The following is a 21,949-nucleotide window of genomic DNA, read 5'->3' as shown; positions in this document are numbered from 1 at the left end:
AAAATCATTTGGTATCACATCCAAGGAATACCATGTTTTTAACCCTCCTCTTTCACCATGTTTTTTCAGTAAATCCACTCTTTTACTATGTAAATTTCTCAATAAACACATATTCATCATCGGAAGTAGGCGGAAATATGTTCTGCATCAATAGTTGTTTGTTATTTAATGTATCTTTTTACCTCCATCTCAAACAATCTTTCACCATATATTTTTTCAAAAAAATTCACTCTTTTACTATGTAAATTTAACAGTAAACATATGTTCATCATCAGAAATAGACGTTTAGGTTCTGCATCACAAATCATAGTTTGTTATTTAATCTATTTTATTATAACATATTTCAGCCTGTGGATGACATCAATTATTAGTTGAGGATTCCCCAGCTGCAATCTTTAACAACAACATTTTCAGAGTTAATGAATCTTTAATGTATTTAAATAAGGTGGTGGGAATTCCCACCCACAAAATATTTCATATAAAGCAACAAAATACAGTAAATTTATCGATGAAACAGATTATTTTGCAGGTCAGTCAAAGTAATCTTTTGTGCTGTGCAGAACGTATTAGTGATAATATAAATATAGTGTTATGTGTGAAAAATAATCATTCTTAATTAGAGAGCCCTCCTCTATGAATCATGAGACCTTGCCGTTGGTGAGGAGGCTTGAGTGCTCAGGGATACAGAGTAGCTGGACCGAAGGTGTAACCATATCGGAGAGGTATCTGTTGAGAGCCAGACTAAGGAATGATTCCTGAAAGAGGGCAGCAGCTCTTTCAGTAGTTGTTAGGGGCGTGAGTCAGAATGACTTAAACGGCCATATCAACATCATTCAGTCCTCTGAGTACTGCGCAGCTGAAAGCAATGGAAAACTACAGCTGCTTTTTTTCCAAGAAAATGTAGCTCTCTGCATTTTCAAATAGCAATGATGGAGGCGCCTTCCTTGGTAAAATATTCTGGAGGTAAACTAGTCCTCTGTTCGGATCTCCAGGTGGGGACTACTAAGGAAGGGGTCACCAGAAAATTAAAAAATAACATTCTACGAGTCGGAGCGTGGAATGTAATAGTTTAAAAAAGGTTGGTAGGCTAGAAAATTTAAAAAGGGAAATGGATAGGATAAATGTGGATGTAGTAGGAATTAGTGAGGTTCGGTGGGAAGAGGAAGGCGACTTTTGGTCAGATGATTATAGAATAATTAACTCAGCTTCAAATAATGGGCAGGCAGGAGTAGGTTTCATAATGAACAAGAAGATAGGGAAGAGAGTAGAGTATTTCAAAACGCATAGCGATCGAATCATTGTAATAAGGATAAAATCAAAACCTAAACCGACAATAATTGTTAACGTCTATATGCCTACAAGCGCCCATGATGATGATGAGGTAGAGTGTGTATACGAAGAGATTGATGAAGCAATTAAATACGTAAAAGGAGACGAAAATTTAATAATAGTTGGAGATTGGAATGCAAGCATTGGAAAAGGCAAGGAAGGAAATATAGTGGGTGAATACGGGCTGGGCAAAAGGAATGAAAGAGGGGGCCGACTTATAGAGTTTTGCACGAAGTATAATTTAGTAATTGCCAACACCCAATTTAAAAATCATAATAGAAGAATATACACTTGGAAAAAGCTAGGCGATACTGCAAGGTATCAGATAGATTATATCATGGTTAAGCAAAGATTTAGAAATCAACTCGTTGATTGCAAAACTTACCCTGGAGCAGACATTGATAGCGACCATAATTTGGTGATAATGAAATGTAGATTGGGGTTTAAAAACCTGAAGAAAAGGTGTCAGATGAATCGGTGGAATTTAGAGAAGCTTGAGGAAGAGGAGGTAAAGAAGATTTTTGAGGAGGACATCGCAAGAGGTCTGAGTAAAAAAGATAAGGTAGAAAATGTAGAAGAAGAATGGGAGAATGTTAAAAAGGAAATTCTTAAATCAGCAGAAGCAAACTTAGGCGGAATAAAGAGAACTGGTAGAAAACCTTGGGTTTCAGACGATATATTGCAGCTGATGGATGAACGTAGAGAATATAAGAATGCTAGTGATGAAGAAAGTAAAAGGAACTATCGGCAATTAAGAAATGCTATAAACAGGAAGTGCAGACTGGCAAAAGAAGAGTGGATTAAAGAAAAGTGTTCAGAAGTGGAAAGAGAAATGAACATTGGTAAAATAGACGGAGCATACAGGAAAGTTAAGGAAAATTTTGGGGTACATAAATTAAAATCTAATAATGTGTTAAACAAAGATGGTACACCAATATATAATACGAAAGGTAAAGTCGATAGATGGGTGGAATATATTGAAGAGTTATACGGAGGAAATGAATTAGAAAATAGTGTTATAGAGAAAGAAGATGAAGTTGAGGAGGATGAAATGGGAGAAACAATACTGAGATCTGAATTTAAGAGAGCATTAAAAGATTTAAACGGCAGAAAGGCTCCTGGAATAGACGGAATACCTGTAGAATTACTGCGCAGTGCAGGTAAGGAAGCGATGATAGATTATACAAACTGGTGTGTAATATTTATGAAAAAGGGGAATTTCCGTCAGACTTCAAAAAAAGTGTTATAGTCATGATACCAAAGAAAGCAGGGGCAGATAAATGTGAAGAATACAGAACAATTAGTTTAACTAGTCATGCATCAAAAATCTTAACTAGAATTCTATACAGAAGAATTGAGAGGAGAGTGGAAGAAGTGCTAGGAGAAGACCAATTTGGTTTCAGGAAAAGTATAGGGACAAGGGAAGCAATTTTAGGCCTCAGATTAATAGTAGAAGGAAAATTAAAGAAAAACAAACCAACATACTTGGCGTTTATAGACCTAGAAAAGGCATTTGATAACGTAGACTGGAATAAAATGTTCAGCATTTTAAAAAAATTAGGGTTCAAATACAGAGATAGAAGAACAATTGCTAACATGTACAGGAACCAAACAGCAACAGTAATAATTGAAGAACATAAGAAAGAAGCCGTAATAAGAAAGGGAGTCCGAAAAAGATGTTCCCTATCTCCGTTACTTTTGAATCTTTACATGGAACTATTAGTTAATGATGTTAAAGAACAATTTAGATTCGGAGTAACAGTACAAGGTGAAAAGATAAAGATGCTACGATTTGCTGATGATATAGTAATTCTAGCCGAGAATAAAAAGGATTTAGAAGAAACAATGAACGGCATAGATGAAGTCCTATGCAAGAATTATCGTATGAAAATAAACAAGAACAAAACAAAAGTAATGAAATGTAGTAGAAATAACAAAGATGGACCACTGAATGTGAAAATAGGAGGAGAAAAGATTATGGAGGTAGAAGAATTTTGTTATTTGGGAAGTAGAATTACTAAAGATGGACGAAGCAGGAGCGATATAAAATGCCGAATAGCACAAGCGAAACGAGTCTTCAGTAAGAAATATAATTTGTTTACATCAAAAATTAATTTAAATGTCAGGAAAAGATTTTTGAAAGTATATGTTTGAAGTGTCGCTTTATATGGAAGTGAAACTTGGACAATCGGAATATCTGAGAAGAAAAGATTAGAAGCTTTTGAAATGTGGTGCTATAGGAGAATGTTAAAAATCAGATGGTTGGATAAAGTGACAAATGAAGAGGTATTGCGGCAAATAGATGAAGAAAGAAGCATTTGGAAAAATATAGTTAAAAGAAGAGACAGACTTATAGGCCGCATACTAAGGCATCCTGGAATAGTCGCTTTAATATTGGAAGGACAGGTAGAAGGAAAACATTGTGTAGGCAGGCCACGTTAGGAATATGTAAAACAAATTGTTAGGGATGTAGGATGTAGAGGGTATACTGAAATGAAACGACTAGCACTAGAAAGGGAATCTTGGAGAGCTGCATCAAACCAGTCAAATGACTGGACAAAAAAAAAAAAAAAAACTTGGAGAGCAAAAAAAAAATGAAGAATTTTGGACGAGTAAAATTATCAAATGATTTTAACCTCCCCCCCCCCCCACGTAGTATAGTATCCTGTTACAAAAATTTATTTCATAACAAATACGATTTAATTCCATTCCTAGATAACATACAAGATGATATTACAAGTTTATATAAAAAATACACTCCTACTGAATTTACTATTGAATTAAACTGTGAATATGATAAATGTATTTTTGTTTCTACAGTGAAAAAACATTTTACAAATTTTAAGTGGAAAAAATAAAACTTTTTGTTCAAAATAAATCATCTATTAATAGCGCTTTTTAAAATATAACAATAGTATTTTGAATTGAAAAACAAGCTAAAAAAAATATGTATCTGTCTGTGTCGTTGTGACAAATGAAAGTAAAAACAAGCTTTCGGTGATTCTGTATTTAAACAAACGTGGAATTTTGTCTATAAAAATGTTGTAAATATTTACAAATTTTTAATGGGTGTGAAAAATAAGGTATTCAATGCTATACGATTTCAAGCGATAAAATATAAAGGAAACAATATAATATTATATTGTTGTTGCCGAATTGAAGAAATGCATAGGTGATAAATGTGATTTCTTTGTTTTGTGTTTACATATTAGTACCACATATGCTCTTAATGTTTGTAAAAATCAGACCGACTTGGAAAAACAATATTTAGATGCATATGTTTAAATTAAAGAATCTTTCGAAAGGTTTATTCAAATGGGCAATGGTTGGATGATGAATAAAATATTGAGCTTGGATCTTTCGATATATGAATTTGACATGCTTTATGATGGAAATGGTTCATATTTATCGTTACCGGATGCTTTAAGTAAGAAAAAAGATGTAATCAATGTAAAAAACGATGATCAAAAATGTTTCTTATGGTGCATTTTAGCCCACCTATTCGATAGTGGAAGGAATTATCGAGTTTCATTCTATAAAATATTTTATAATCATTTAAACATGAAAGGAATCGAGCGAGTATCCTGTTTATGTTAAAGATATTGATAAATTTGAAGCTCAAAACACCGATATTGGTGTAGATATGTTGTGTTATGATGTCGAAGATGATGAATCATTTAATTGTAGAAATGTATATTTAAAATGAGCGAATAATAATCGAAAAATTGTGGTGTGGTTGTTATTAACCGATCTTAATTAAATCGATCTCATTATACTCTAATAAATATGAACTATGGATATAATAGCTTATCAGGACTGTTGGGTCACATGAATAAAAGTAATTGAAAATCTGAATATTGTCCCTATTGCTTGTATTGTTTTAAATCATGGAGTCGTGAAACGGAAGCGAAAAAAAGACTCTAAATACATATTGAAGATAGTAAACAGGGAAAGGCTCAGAGAATTAGAATGCCAAAAGAATGGATTGGCAAGGGAGAGGAACTGAAACGTGGTAATATATTCACGTATACAAATCATTCTTCAACTCTACGTGTGACTTTTGTTATATACGTTAATTTTGAGTCATTTATTATTCCAAATCATATCGCGAAACCTAAACCTAAACCTAAACCACTAGTTATACAACTAACACAGACATTCATAAACCATCGGGTTATTGTTATGTTATAATCGATTTAAAATGGTTCGGTTGCAGTAACAAAACTATACAGAGCTCATACAGACGATGATAAAGTAGTTGAAAAATCCCTCTATGATTTATGTAAAAAATATAAATATCTTGAAATGGAATTATTAACTAGAAAAGGCTTAAATATGACTGCAGAAGACGATAAAAAATTTCAAAAAGACACTGAATATGTGGAGGTGAGTGTGGCCACGAGAATCGTATAAAACACCATTCTCATACTAGCGGTAAATTTATTGGAGCGGCATATGAAAATTGCAACTTAAACTGTAAATACGTAACGCATATACCAATTATATTTCACAATCTGCGGGAATACGATTCACATCACATTGTATTCGTGATGAAAGAGTTAAAAAAAGAAAATAAATTTGAAATTTCTTGTATAGCAAACAGTAGTGAAAAATCTATATCGTATCAATTTATAGATTCATATAAATTGTTGTCATAGTCTGGATGAATTGGTTGAAAGTTTATTTGCTGTTAGTTATTCTTGACACTTTAACAAATAAAGACGTTGTTGTTTAGAACAACATACACTTTCGAACTGATAAACTAAAAAAATCGTGATAAAAGAAGTATAGATATGTTGTACTTGTTAATTGGACAAAAAGGTGTTCATCGCTATACGTATGTTAAATCTGCGTCCGTTTTCAATGAAACAAAACTGCCGCCCATTGAAGAATTTTATAATAATTTAAAGAAAAAAGAAAGTATCTCTGAATCAGATTATAAACATGCACAAAACGTTTGGAATAGTTGTAAAATTTACACGCTCGGTGGATATCATGATTTCTGTATGAAATTGGACGTCATGATGTTGGCTCATGTATTTGAAAGTTTTCGTAACAAAATGATGAAAATAAACGATTTAGATCCATGTTATTATCTTTCTGCGGCACATTTATCATGGTATGCCGCTTTAAAAGCAACCAAAGTGCAATTGGTTACAGATTCTGATATGTATTTGTTTTATGAAAGGTATTCGTGGAGATGTGTCGATGATTCCCAAATCCTTATGCTGTGGCTAACGATCTGCAAATAAGTAATTATGTTGAAAACAAACCAATGAAAATAATTAAATATTATGATGTGACAAGTCTTTACGGGAAATCGGGTGGGGTTGTGTGGGGGTTGTTTAACGTGAAACGTTACAGACTTTGGATGAAGTTCCTCCGAGCTACAGACGACCAACTTATCTGTAGATTTAAATGGGAGAGCTACCATAGTATTATTTGAACTTGGACGCGAAGCATCTTCATGACCATGTAGAGAACATGGTCTGGAGTTGTACCACGCCGATTGGTACGTTGAATCGCGCTGGTTGACATCATGTAAAGAGTGACTCGCACATTGAGGTTGAATTGGCGGGCCACACTGTAGTATATTTGAGGGAAGAATAGTTCCTCAGCATTACCATCGTAGATTATTAATCGGGGACGAGTTCTGCCCTGGGGAAATGTCCAAACATTGCTCCTCTTTCCATAGCATAGTATGTTGCCTGGCGAGCAGGATCTCTGATTCGGGGCAGTCAGGGTTGGTTGACTCGATCTGATATTGCCATCCTCGTCGTTGTCAAACGGACTCCAGTCTCTGTAAGTTGTAGTGCTTGTACAGCGGCTGGTTTACCAAGTAGCGCAGCCACGCCTTGATTAGCCACTTGTGTATAAAACCGCTTAGGTAACTAGATTTGTGGATGAGGTTTTTTATGTTGACGTTGAAGGCAAAGTCGTCGTCTATCCGCCTCGGTAGTTACTGCACCATGTTCACATCGACGGGTACGTTGATCACCTGGCTGACTATACAATAATTACATTCGTAGCGTAGACGACGAATTTGCATAAAAGGTAAGCGCGGCGAAATCAACTGAATGCTGATCTGGTCAAGTGGTGGCGACCTTATGATTTACATCCAGTCGGCAAAGTCGTTGTAAACACATTAATTATAAATATATATATGTCTTAATATTTTATTGATTAACATTTATTTATTTTTTTATATAAATAGATAATATAAAGTTTCGTAATAATAAAATTGTTAAGAAAAAGAAAAGAACAGTGTGAAACCTATGTTAAATATTCATTTATTTTAACATCTGAAAAACCATTCATTAATGGAAATCATAATTTTTAATATAGTGTATTCGAAATATTCAGATAATAGAACCAGATCTAAAGCCGATAAAGCACTAGCTGAAAGAGCTTGTGGACGTGTGATCGCGCCAGATAGCAGTTTAAATGAAAGAGCAGCGGCTTACCTGTAACTTGAAACTTAAATCTAAAATTGGCGGTAGATTGAACTAAAAAGAGGTGGTAGATTAAAATTAAAGAAAGGCAACGGTACTATTAACAAAAAGATTGCTAAGAAAAAAGTTAATAGTGAAAGTAAAAAAGAAAAAAATAATAGATTCAATGACGAAACGCGCTTTGTATGATTACAAATTGGTTGAATTTACAAAATAGTTTAAAATTCACACTTTTTAGAGTTGTTTTTATGTGAGATTCATTACCAAAAAAGATTAGAAAGAATTAATGCACTATGGTCAATTTAGATTCTTCAAACGGATACGGTACACATTGGGTTTGTTTAAAAAAAATGAATAAAAGTTTAGATTATTTTGATAGTATCGGTAATATGCATTCACCAATAGAATGAATGAATTATTCCAGAGAATCTAATGTAACATACAATATTACTACATCAAACCATGATAATGTAATTTGTGGTCGATTATGTTTAGAATTTTTATATAGGTTATTGTGAATAGTATATTAATATTCGTTTTATTTATTTTTTGATAATGGAGATATGACTTTTCTATTATTGATTAATGGTATTTGTTCAGTGATTAAAAATGCATATTTCCCATCAATTGATTTTTCAAAAGGACAACATAAAATGGGTTTAAAATGGTTTATCACAGGGAACTGCATTCCGAATGTAGAAGAAAATAAAAACAATAAATTATGTTTCGTGTTTGATAAGAACGTAAAAAAAGATGAAAACAATAATAATTATGTGCTAACTAAAAAACCATTATGTAACTAGACCGACGGGTAGTTTTGAGATTGAGTATATCAGTGAATATATACAAGCCGAAATGATAAACTTTAAAAAATCTGTTATAAGCAAACAGCTATTCCATTAAAACAAACAACAGTACGTTACAGACCCAAATTAAAAGCACAGTATGGATAGATTTTTCAAAGATTGCAGTATCTGTAGTCTATTGGGTTATGGATCGAGATTATTTAAATCGAATCTAACACGCATTTCAGACCAACCAATAAATATATTGCCCCTGTAAATGTAATACTAGTAAATTGCAGCGTCATTACAGGTAGTTTTGAAGATGGTAATCCAGACAATATTTTGTATGCATTTCCATTAAGAATATCCATTGAATGTTATATTTTTATTGGTAGATGTGAAAGAAATTAGCAGTTTAGAGATACAATTGACTGATCAAAACAACAATTTATTATATTTATGCGGTGAACAAGTCAGCATGTTTTTGATAATTCAATCAATGTAAAATAAACTATTGCAATTGAATTTTTATTTTTAGATTGATAGGTAGATATAATATGCCTCATATATCCAATAGTGATAATGATGTTTTTGTTAAAAAAATTACAAATTGAGTGAAGAAAGCATTAAAAAGTTAAAATCTCTAGGACTTGAAATCGTAAATGGAAAAAGTCTATTCGCAGTGAAGCAATACATTATTGAAATTAAAAATTAAATTTTCTTATATAGATTGTATAATGAATTATTTAAGTGTTGAAAAATTTAAACTTCAAGACAAATCGTTAACATATAAACAATACCATGAAAATTATCCATCTGTAAATAATTGATAATGGTGCGGAAATTAGAATCGTAAATCAACCAGACATCTATACTGTTCCTGGTGATAATTTTCTAATTGTTTGTGGGAAACTTGTAGGCAAAAATGGGAGAAAATCAACATCATCAGATTAGTAAATTTTACCGCTGCATTTCTATTTGATGAAATTAAATTTCTTAACAGGAAAGATGTAGCCAGCACTAGAAATATAGGTGTAACAATCATGAAAAATGTACTTTCAGTGACAAAATCTTTACTTTCATTGGCTAAAAGTGCCAGTTGGATCTATGGTGAAAATAGTAAAATTTATATGGACAATGATGCAAGTTTTACTTTGTGTATAACCCATCATTGTTGATGGGTTTTGTTGACAAAACCTATTGAAATTAAACAAACTCAAAATTTATATGATTATAAAAAAAATCATTATAAACAATAGACTAAAATTAGCGTTGAAACATAGTAATAACAATGTAAATACATATGTGCTACAGTATCAGACATAAATCTAAATTGTAAATAATAGAAATCATATGGAATGTACTGTATTTAAAAGCATCGCCTTAATATCAGATGGAGTTGGTTAAATTGAGAAATAAAAATAAAGTGCATATGGAATTTAAAAATTAGAAATTTCACGAATATCCAACAGTTCATCAAACAAATTCTATAACATGGTATGTAAAAACATCATCGCAATCAGACAAACGCGTTATTTTATTGTAGGCTTTCAAATGGACAGGAAAGATAACACTGTTAAAGACATGTTGAAATTTAATCTTGTAATGTGAAAAATATTAAAGTGATGATAAATTCAACTCCATATCCATATGAAGATCTATGGGGGGAGACAGGTGATGTATAAACTGTTTTCAGAATTTCAAAAGTCATATTATACTATAAAAATATCAAGTCGCCATACACATTTCAGATTACAAAAACAATTATCCATTATGTGTGATTGATTGTTCTCGATAAGATGACTGTAAAAATAGGCGTTGATTTGAAAAGTAAAAATAAAACTGTAGAAAATTTCAAGTCCAATACAACAGCATATTGCTTATTAATATACGAGAATGTAGTTGCTTATTCACCATTAACTGGTAAAGTAATAAAACAAGAATAATACATTATTGTTTTTAAAATTCATATTTTCATTATGAGACTATCATTTTAAAGAAAAAAAAGAAGACAGAGAAAAAAATAATTATATGAATAATCATACTGCAAACAAACTGCATCTGCCTTCAAACAAATTCGCCATCTGCCTTTTTTTTTGCTGTACTGAGAATAATTATGCAGTAGTGGACCGTAGCCTCTTAGCGTTCACAGGGTAAACGTATTTGAACTGAAGCTTTTTTTTTTGCTTCGATCATCCTGACTGTTCCTCGGCCCGTCGGCATTCATCCAGCCCTATAGAGCATTTTATTATTTTTGTAAATAAATAGGCGAACTTTGTCGATGAGAATGTGGCCGTACTACACAATTGGCTGTCAGAAAACTATAGTCAGCATCTTGACCGAGTAAAAGAGACGACGTATCGCACTGCTAATATAATGAATTGTTGATTATAAACATAACTTATTACTGTTAGCTTTTAATGTACATAATAGGAATGAAGATAAGCATAGTTTTTTTTTTATTATTATTGATTATATTGGATCAAAGCTTAGATTTGTTTAATATTAAATTTAATTCATGAAAACAACTACATTATTTTGATTTACAGCTATAAAATATGCAGGGAATCTCCAACTAATGATCGATGACATCAACAGGCTGTATACATTTAATATAAAATACGTTAAAAAACAAACTACAACTACTGATACAGAACCTAAACGTCTATTTCCGATGATAAATATGAATTTATTCTTAAATTTACATAGTAAAAGAGTGGTTTTTGCTGAAAAAATACATGATGAAAAATTATTTAAGGTGGAGGAAAAAACAGAATCTGCAAAATAATCTGTATCATTGATAAATTTACTGTATCTTGTTGCTTTATATGAAATATTTTAGGGGTGGCAATTCCCACCACCTAATTTAGATACATTAAACAATCATTAACCCTGAAAATGTTGTTAAATATTGCAGCTGGGGAATCCCCAACTAATGATTGACGTCATCATCAGGCTGTAGTATGTTGTAATAAAAAACATTAAATAACAAACTATGATTTGCGATGTAGAAACCAAACATCTATTTCCGATGATAAATATGCAGTTATGGATAAATTTACATAGTAAAACAGTGGATTTACTGAAAAAAATACATGATGAAAGAGGGAGGATTAAAAACATGGTTTCCCTTGGACGTGATAGCAAATGATTTTTTTTTATACATTAAATAACAAACCCTGATAATTGATGCAGAACCTAAATATTTCATACTAATCAAGTCCATATTTGAAATTTTAAGAAAATGCATTGTAAATTTTATTAACCCTTAATTCTTTTAACTGTTATACATGTAAAGCATTTAATTTACAATAGGCGTCAGAATTTCTTTCTCTGATAGTAATGATGTTCATTATAGAGTCATCCCTGTGATGGGTAGAGTGAGTAGTAATCATTTCATTTTTCACTTTGTCTAGTAAGTCTATGTCAAATGATTATGTTTTTGAGGATGGCTGCTTCATTTTTGAGAGTGATTTGTCGATTTCTGACATGTTGCTGACAATCATTATGGTTATGATACTTAATTTATATTCATTAACCGCTATGATCTTCACAGCTGTAATCACAGTTACAGTTTTACAGTTGGTTTTATAAATTCTCAGGTTTATATCATTCATGTTACAATGTCATTATTGATTCTCAACAACCAAGTATGCCTCTAATGTATATAATTAGATCTTTTTTTAAACAAAAATTTTTGTACATAGTTATATTTAACAAGAAAGTTTAGATACTCGTATTTAGTAAGTTATTCATTTTTAAGTTAATACATGTTGATCACAGTACATTAAGTGATAAATATCAGCATAAACAAAAATTGTTAGGTGTTAATGTAATTTCCTTTCAACTTTTTGCCTGATGGCAATTTAATGTTAATTTGTTTGTAAATTCCATTGTTATACAAGATTTGAATTTTCAATGTAATAAAAATGTTATGAATATTGCTGTAATAAAAAACAGATAAAAAATTAAGAAAGCTATGTCAGATACTGCAGATAAAATAGTTGTTCATTCATTACTTTTCAATAAATTTCTTTCTTGATGCATTCTTATTGTTATTAATTATAACAAATAGTTTATAGTTTATAACAAAATAGTTAAAATATGTGTATATAAATATAAAAGTTTTTAAAAGTTACTAATGTACAGAAGAAAAATATTAGATATATGGAAGTAATAAGAAAATACAAGGTATGTAGACAATTCTTAAAGATCTAGCTAGTCCTTCATTATTTACTAATGAAACAATAGTGAATTTTAGACAGAAATTATTTTTTGAGTTTAAACTTCACAATTTGGTTATGATATTATTCTGGCTCATTTTCAAATATATTTTGGTAATAAACTCCTTTTATTTATATACTTTTATATAATTTAAAAATTATATTAATTTAAAAAAAGTGATTTCTAATCAATGTCATTTTGATCTTACATTTAGCATTTTTTTCTGTCATTTATGAGGTTAAACTGTCATTTTTGAATGAAAATTAAATGGTAGTCAATTTGACTACAAAATGATTTTGATTTTATTGCATATCTGAGAATTTGAGGAGGCTAAATTATCATTTGACTTGGAAATGTGGACAGAAGAATGAGAAAATTTTCAGAAGCAAATAAATACTGTGATTAACAGGAATGAATGCATTTTATAGAAAATAGTAAAATTATAAACTAGATAAGGAGTAATACCAGGTGAACAACTAAAACCAAACTGCTACAGATTAATTACAGTTGAAATACGTAACATTTTGTGAAATGAAAAAAATAAAAATATAAATTAAATTAGATTCTGTATTTGCATTATCAAAAAATGTTTAAAGAGAGCACCTTGTGCACCCACGCACTTTTGTTCTTGAGTGATCATATTGAGAGTCACCTGATACAAACATTGTCAGTGCTGTTGATTTCTTGTTAATTGTTCACCTTCAGTCCATTAATAATGTGAGGATTTGATTCATAAGCACTATCCTTCAAGTATCTCCAAAAGAAAAAAAATTGAATTAGAACAATCTGGGGAATGCAGAGGCTACTAACGTTTGTTGACAGTCTATTCTTCTGTAAAAGCCATATGAACGTGTGCTGGTGAATTGTTTGTTGTGTGACTTGTTGCTCTATTTTGTTGGAAGAAGTGTATTCTTTTTCATGATCTGTTAACTAAGCATAGAATTCTTTAAAAATTGTACAGTAGACAATATTATATTGATAGTCTGATCAACAAATATTGGCCCCGCTATACAATTACCAGAAACAGCACACACCATACAGAGATTTTTTCATTATGAATTGGATGCTCAAATTGGTAAAGATTTTCAATCATCCAATACCTAGTGTTGTGTAAATTAATATGCCTCATCTCACATGAATTACAGCATCGGGTTTACCTGTCCACTGACAATATTTTTGAGTAGCCAGTCACAATAATTAATATATTTCAGTTTGTCTGTTCTCTTAACTTGTTGTACAATATAATTTCAAGTTTAAATCATGAAGAATCTTATTAAAAGATGGGTATTTTACACCATTTGGTTGTGATAACTTAGGTATAGATTTTTTGTACTGGCAGAAATTTTTCTGTGAACATTGGGTATGGCCTATAGAATCATAACTGAAGGTTGCCTGATTAGTTTAAAACCAACTCATTGTAGGACATTTTTAACCAAATTATGTATGCTACTCATTGCTGGGATAATGACATTTAGAAAAATTTCAGTGAATTTTTTATGCATTTCTTGAAAGGATCCAAAATGACATACGCTTCCAATATATGAGGGCTACTCAGAAAGTAACTTCTGATTCGTTATTAAAAAAACACCATTTGATAAAAAAAACAATTTATTATATATATCTTATAGCTACATCTTTTAGTTATTTTTCTACATAATTGCCATCCAAATTAAGGCACTGTCATACCTGTAAACAAGTTTTTGAATACCCTTATCATAAATCTCTGCCATCTGTGTGAATTAAGCCTGATAGTAACACCATTTTTCGACTCCTCGTCTTTTTCAAAACATGTGTTGCTAACCATTTCTTCATTTTCAGAAAAAGGTGATAATCGCTGGAAGCCAAATCAGGGTGGTATGAAGAATGGTTAAACAACTCTTATTTGGAACTGCCTATTTAGCATTGAGTGTATATTACAGTACGTGAACAACTGTTGTCATGAAGAAAAACAATGCCTGAACTCAGCATGCCACATTGTTTGTTTTAATTGCCCTTTTCAATTTCTTCAAGTTTCAGCAATTTTCAGTTCAGGGCTATTCTGAGATTAACTTCCAATCCTCAATGTTGCGAGGAGTTGAAAAACAGTGTTATTACCTGGCTTAATTCACAGGTGGGAGGATGAGGTTATTCAAAAAATTGTTTGTAAATATGACAAGTGCTTAAGTTGCACAGAGATTATTAGAAAAGTAGCTGAAAGATGCGGCTAGAAGTTGAATAAAATAAATTGCTTTTTTATCAATTTGTATTTTTTTAATAATGAATCAGAAGTTACTTTCTGAATAGCCCTCATGGCAACTCTTTCCTCGATTGAATAAGGCATTTTAGAAAAACATCTGCAAAGAACAAAACTATACTGCATTTAGGCATGAACAGTTTACAACTAGCAATAATTGACTGGAATAGTAACATACATAACCAATAGTGGCGCTAATAATAGCAGTGGTGATAACACATTAAAGGTGACAATCAACTGCAGTTTGAGCCGGCTCAGTTTGGTTGTAAGTTGCTTGCTTGGTATAACGAATACATAATGGAGACTAACACTCTTAATTTAAAGAAATTGAAAATCATTAGAAAAGTTTTAATCCTGCTCTTGTAATGTAATAATATTAAACCACTGGCAATATATTCACATTGGTTTAGTCATTTGTTATTAATCAGTTCTACAACATTATGAAGTATGTGATAGAAACATATTATATATTATATTATATTATATATTATATATATTATATATATTATATATTATTATATATTATTATATTATATTATATTATATATATTATATTATTATTGTTATTAAAAATTTCTTCTTAATGATTTATAATAATTTTTCTACGGAGTTTGGTTTGATGACTTTTCATGAAATGTATTTTCTTATATATGTATTGTAATACTTATACATATATATTATATGTATGTACACACGTATATATATTGCTTAATAATTCTTCCATGGAGTTTGGTTTGATGACTTCATGAAATGGACTTTCTTGTATATGTATTATAACTTAGCTCTTTACTTGTTTACTGCCCATCATAATATTCTCTTGTGCATCATTGCTGGTTTCACTTTCAAATCAGCCATAGAAGTGTGCCGGGTGTGACTGTTTTTATGAAAATTAAACTTAATTGATAGGAAACTATAAAGATCTTTGCATTGAATATAATTTTATCTATACAGTAAGTGGTGTGACTGTTGTGGTTAAGCTAACAACTTTCCATAAATGCAAACATTTGCCAGAAAATTTCACTCAATATTTTTAACGTTTTTGATCTGTGGGAACTGTATTTTTTTAATTGTAACTTCAATCACTGACATTTTATTCATATTTCACTTCTTTTAATGTACTGGATTCTTTTCTCTAAAGTGTTCTGATTGTTATGAAAACCACCAAGTTGTAACAAACCTGCATCTGGTACCCTTAGAAATATATTATTAATTTAGAAATGTGACTTCTAGAATAAAAATTAATTCAATGTACGTACTTTTTGGAAACATTTTATGCATACTAATTTTATGTATGGAAATGGAATTTTAAATATCTTATTTATTAATTATTTATTCTTTCACTTCTTGTTAAAATATAAATTTGCTGTTCTTTTCAGTTAGGAATGTCATCTCATGAGAATGCTACTCCGATACGTGTTCTACATAATTCTGCTGGACACCTGAGCGGACCAGCTAGATCACTTGGTGGAGTGGTTGTTGGTTACCTTGGTGTTAGGGTCTTCACACCACGACCAGTTGCTAAAATGATAGAAAATGTTGGAGGTTGCTCTGTTCTGCTTGGTAATTGTTTTTATTTCATTTTACTAAATTGGAATCAAACAAGATTTCTCCCAAAGCTTGCTTCCATAATATGAGTTATATAATTGTATCATGTGTTGCATATTATCAAAACTAATGAAAGTTTATATAGAAACTTAACTGAATTTTTTAAACTAAACTAAATATAAAATTAGAAGAAGAAAATAGTTACATGAAAAATGATTAATATTAAAAGTAATAATTTAGTTAAAAAGAAGGTAATTAATAAATAATAATATGCTTAATAATAATATGCTTAACCAAGAAATATAGAAACCATTTATTCATAATTAATAATAATAATGGTTAATTATCCCCTAAGAAGAGGAGACAATATATATGGTACATGTTTCTTACAGAAAAGGTAATTTTGTTCTTCATTGCTTTGGTTGTGAAAAAGCCCTTGGGGGGTGAAAAGCACTTGTGATATAAATGGCACAAGTTTGATTTGCTTTATCCTTTAGCAATAGTGTCCATTATCCACTTCCTGTGAAGAAGAGATGTTGCTTATAAGGGTGAATATCACATTTATTTTGACAGGCTTGGCATGCTGTTGCAGGATGCACGATACCATCATGTAGGAAAGCATATGATGAGACCAAGTGTATAGTTTTCAGGGTCATCTAAGTGGCAGCTAGGATTCTGATTAAAGCTGCTGGTGTGAAAGTTGGGTGGGTCTCTTGTAGAATGGACGTTTGATGACCAAAACCAGATGCTGTAGGTGTTGGTCACCGGTCATGTTGTAATGGCCATTGTTATGATCCTAATAGGAGAATTTTATTTTTCAGCTGCAGCAAGATGGGACATTTGGCTAAGGAATGTACATCAAGCAGTAGATGCTTAGAATGTAGTGAGGCAGGGCGCCAAACTGGCAGCAGGAATTGCCAGAAGAAAATTCTGAAAATTACCACTAGGGGAATGGGTACTAGCACAGATTGAGAGTATTACAGGTGATTATTAACCGTTATGCTGCTGCACAGGATCTCCTGGTGCAAATGGTTAGAGAGCTGGGCTCTGATGTGTCCCTTATTTCAGAGGTGCTTAAAATTCCCATCTCTCTGAAATGGGCTGGGGTTCTGACCAAGATATCGGTGATATGGGCTTGTAATGGTGCTTTGAAGATATAGAACATGGTTATGGTTTTGTTAGAGCAAGAATTGCAATGGTTTTACTTTTTAGTTGCTATCTGCCCTCGAATGACAGCCTAGAGGGATATGGCAGAACACTTCTATCCCTACAAAGAGATGTGGCTTTTAGAAATCCAAAGGTAATAGTGGGTGACTTTAATGCCTCGGTAGCTGGATGGAACAGTTCCAAGATGGATGCAAGGAGTAGGCTTCTTAGTAACTTTGCAGTAATGGACTTTGCCCTTTAAACACGGGCAAGGAGTTCATGTTTAGAAGAGGAAACACTGAATCTGGGGTAGATTTAACCTTCATAAGTGAATTTAAAGTGAGGGATGTGAATAATTGGAGTTATTGGAGGGCTTTTATTATGAACAGAAAGAAAAATAAACTTCTGACTAATGAAGAAAAAATAGAATGTTGATAATTGGACGTAAAACAAGTCCTAATTACTGCAGTAAAGAAGAAAGTTATGTAAAAAATTTTTTCTCATTGTTTAAAACAGATATATCAGAATTTATTATTAAGGAAAACTTCATTTTGGAGGAAAATGGTGTTTAATAAGCTAGTAAGTATTTATTATTTATTTACAAAATATATTTTATAAGTTTTTCTCGTAAATTTTGATATACATGATAATTTTACCATTGTTGTGTTATGCTTATCTTAAGTTGTCACTCTCTTAATTTGTCATACCTGTGAAACGGTCATATTCTATTTTTAAATTTATATGAATTACTTACTATCATTTTACAGCATTATTATTTTAAAAACTGTATATTTTAATCAATCACAATTTAACAGTAGTTGGTTTGTCTCTTGTAGCATTTTAAAAGTTTAAGTACTACACTGTAGTTTTATATAAGTTTTTAAAAAGTTAATTGAAAAATATCCAAATAAGTAATAGGAAAATAAAAGATTAGATGATGTTTATATATTTATTTAGTTATTTAATAATAAAATTCAGGATTATTTTTATTTTTAGAAGTAATTACAATTAGCTAATATGTTTTGTCTATTGCAGTTGTTTGTTAGTTTCAGTGACTTCATTTTAATTGCTTGGTTATCTTAGTATATTTTGCAATGTGTTTGTCACCTCACTGAATATGCTCATATTAATTTCTTAATATTAATCTTTAGTATTGATATTGTAATATCAATATTAAATTATATTAATATTGGTAATATTGTAAGGACCATTAAAGTCCTTATGTAAATATACCTCTTTTACTTTATCTTTATTTTAAAAAATTCCCGTTGAAACTAAATTGTAAGAATATGTTAGGTCAAAGATATATAAATGGAATTTCTTTTTTCTTTTATTGAAATTATTTGTTCTTCTCACGCGATATGAGCTATGGAATATTTACTTAAAGTGATGTTCAAGCAAATGGTGTTTACTAAGTTAATACGTATTTAATATTTATTTATTTACAGAATTTATTTTATGAGCTTTTCTCATCGATTTTGATTTATGTTCACAGTTGTTGAATAATAAGTCAGTCCTATGTTTTAAAGATCTGAAAATTTTTCTGTTGTTTTACTGGATCAATTTTAATTATTCTTTTGTTTATAGTTATATTTTCATAACTGTTTGGTAGAAAATGTTCAAAGTATTGCTTTTTTAACTTATGCTTTATAAAATATAATGGATAGTGCTTAGCAGTAAGTTGCATAAATATACCCAGTGACTGACGACATAGGTTTTTTATGCTTTCACAACTTGCTGTCTTACCAAATACATTTTGCAGTTGATAGGCTGTATTTCAAAAGTTTTATAAAAAATTAAAGGAAATATTTTAAAAAAAGGAAAAGAAAAAAGTAATTTAAGATGAGATGAAGAAAGATTAGGTTGCACTAGCCTCTGATGCAATCCTCTGTTCAAAGTTTGTTTCAAAGATTTATAATTATTTTGTATTTTATCTCTTTCTCTTTCTTGCTCTGGTTCCAAAGTTGTAATATTGCATCAGCTACTATATTTTGTAATAGAAAAGAGTTCTAAATTAATTTATGTAGACTTGTGTTATCTTTTGTACAGAGACATGTGATGCATACATGCTTCTGATATACTTCTGTATTCATTTTCTATACATGGAGATGTTCATAAAGATTTTCAAAAAAAAATTAGATGAAGTTATCATTTTTCATTTCAGTTACCATATCTTTTTTCTACTTATGCTGGATGTTTTACTAACCACTTATCATTAATTAATTAATGACATTCATAATTAGTTAATTAATAACGGTTGGTTCAGCTACAATTAAAAATATTCTGTTCTACAGAAATATATTTAAATTTGAAAGTTGATGCTTATGTTTGAACTTAATAGTGTATAGTTCAGTTCGATACTTCCATATTCCATACAACTGCTATTGGTCAAATTTGTTCCTTTAGGAATCATATACATGTTCTCAGTAGGCTTTTTAATCTCTAAAGAAAAGTAATTTTAGTTGCAGCATATTTAAGTTGTTCATTGCAAAAGTTTTGATGAGTTATCTTCTCCTCCCATCTGGGTAAACATTTTTAATCTCTTGATGGAGTATGGCTGGATAAAGTTTTGAGCTTTTTTTTTGGAGTGTTTGTTTGCCTTTTGCCGCCTTCATTGGTAGGTTATCCTTTCTCATCACCCATTTATTTTTTATTATGTTCTTTAAATGTAGGTGGACCCTACTAAGACTTGTAGAGCCAGTTTGTCCTTGTTATAATATAATGGGTGGCAAGCTGGCTGTAGACTACTCTGGGACTCTTTATCAATTGTACAGCAGATGCACTGTTAGTGTAATGGCTGAAGTGCTCATTGTGTAAAGCTGACTCTGTCCCTCCTAAAATACAAACACATATCAACACAAAAATTTATATGAATCTCTTATAGCCTGTGTAATATTTTCTTTCATTATTAGAATAGTTTGGTGGTGTCCTGAAGGAGGAATTTTTACATTTGGGGAGATAGCATAACTAGTGCTGTAGGTGGCAGAATGGAATGATGCAAAAAAAGAATAGTGAAATGTAGGTGCACTGTGAAAATCTAAGTATTTAAAGTGAGTCATAAATGGTATTATAATATTACTGTAATCTCAAAAATTAGACAGTACTTGAATGGCATGATATGACGGCTGAATGTTAAGCGTTAAAAAAGTAATTCATTTGTTTTTCATATTAAGTTAGCATTATTTAATATTTACTTCATATTAGCTTTTAAATTCTTTATAAAAATAATAATTATAGTTCACTAATTATCATTTTTAAAGTTTTGTTTATTTATAATTTAAAACTTTACAACTTCTTATAATTCTTTCTTGCTGAGTAAATTTCAAGTTGGTTTCTATCCTCTTGAATTCTGATTTTAAACTTTCAAAGATATTTTCAATCAAAATTTTTATTTTAATTTCATGTGAATTATTGTTCACAGGATTGATTGCCATGGCGCAAGATGTGGAAAGCCTTTATGCTGGTGTTAAAGCATTAGTATGTGTAGTTCGAGGTAATTGTATGGTGCAACAGGAAATGGACCGACGACGTGGTTATCAAACACTAGCTATGTTATTACGGCGTAAAAGACAGTTGCTCAATTCACATATACTTCATCTAGCATTCAGCCTTGTTGGTACAGTTGATAGTGGAAGAGAAAGTTCATCTATTCCAAATCCTACACCATTTCATGATCTTCTTTGTGATCTTGAAGTTAGTGTGAAAACATATATTATGTTATTGTTTTAGTTGATTTAAGTGTTATTTTCTGCCATTCCTAGTATTGTCACAAACATTCATAGTTGATGTGTTTCGGAGTACCTCCATTTTCAAAACTACTCTGAATTTAGAGTGACAGTGTTAGGAATGGCAGAAAATCACACTCAGATCAATCGTTTAATCCTAGTGAAAATGCAAAATATTGTGAAAATTTCAGTTGTTTTGTTAATGTTAAATATGGTAGAGATAGTGGAATCAAGTATACATTTTTTTTAGCTATTTTTCTGTATTTTTACAAAGAACACTTTCTTAGTACAATCAAGTTATGTTTTGAATTTCTAATTATTATTATTATTATATTAATTTTCATTACTTTATGTTCTACATTATATTATTTTAAAATTTTGCTAATTAATTGTCTTTTAATTAATCTTCCAACTTGCTACCCATAAGTACCCATAAATAAATCGTTTTAATTGCTGCTTTTTTGTCCCTTTTGTCTGAAATTATCAATGTAAAAATTCAGTTTGTATATA

The 21,949-nt window shown here is 30.8% G+C and overlaps 1 protein-coding gene across 1 annotated transcript in view; it reads left to right on the top strand.

The window, feature by feature from the left end:
• The window catches only part of bchs (WD repeat and FYVE domain containing 3 bchs), a 249,612-nt gene that overhangs the window by 114,208 nt on the left and 113,455 nt on the right, over nucleotides 1-21,949 (top strand). Inside the window, exons 25-26 of the mRNA XM_075360738.1 lie at nucleotides 16,400-16,583; nucleotides 21,136-21,407. Of these exons, the coding sequence (XP_075216853.1) occupies nucleotides 16,400-16,583; nucleotides 21,136-21,407 (456 nt within the window). The remainder of the gene's footprint in view (nucleotides 1-16,399; nucleotides 16,584-21,135; nucleotides 21,408-21,949) is intronic.

This window comes from Lycorma delicatula, chromosome 3, assembly GCF_047948215.1.
Source record: "Lycorma delicatula isolate Av1 chromosome 3, ASM4794821v1, whole genome shotgun sequence".
NCBI lineage: Eukaryota > Metazoa > Arthropoda > Insecta > Hemiptera > Fulgoridae > Lycorma > Lycorma delicatula.
The sequence above is the reverse complement of the archived record's forward strand: the minus strand, read 5'-3'. Positions and strand labels throughout refer to the sequence as shown.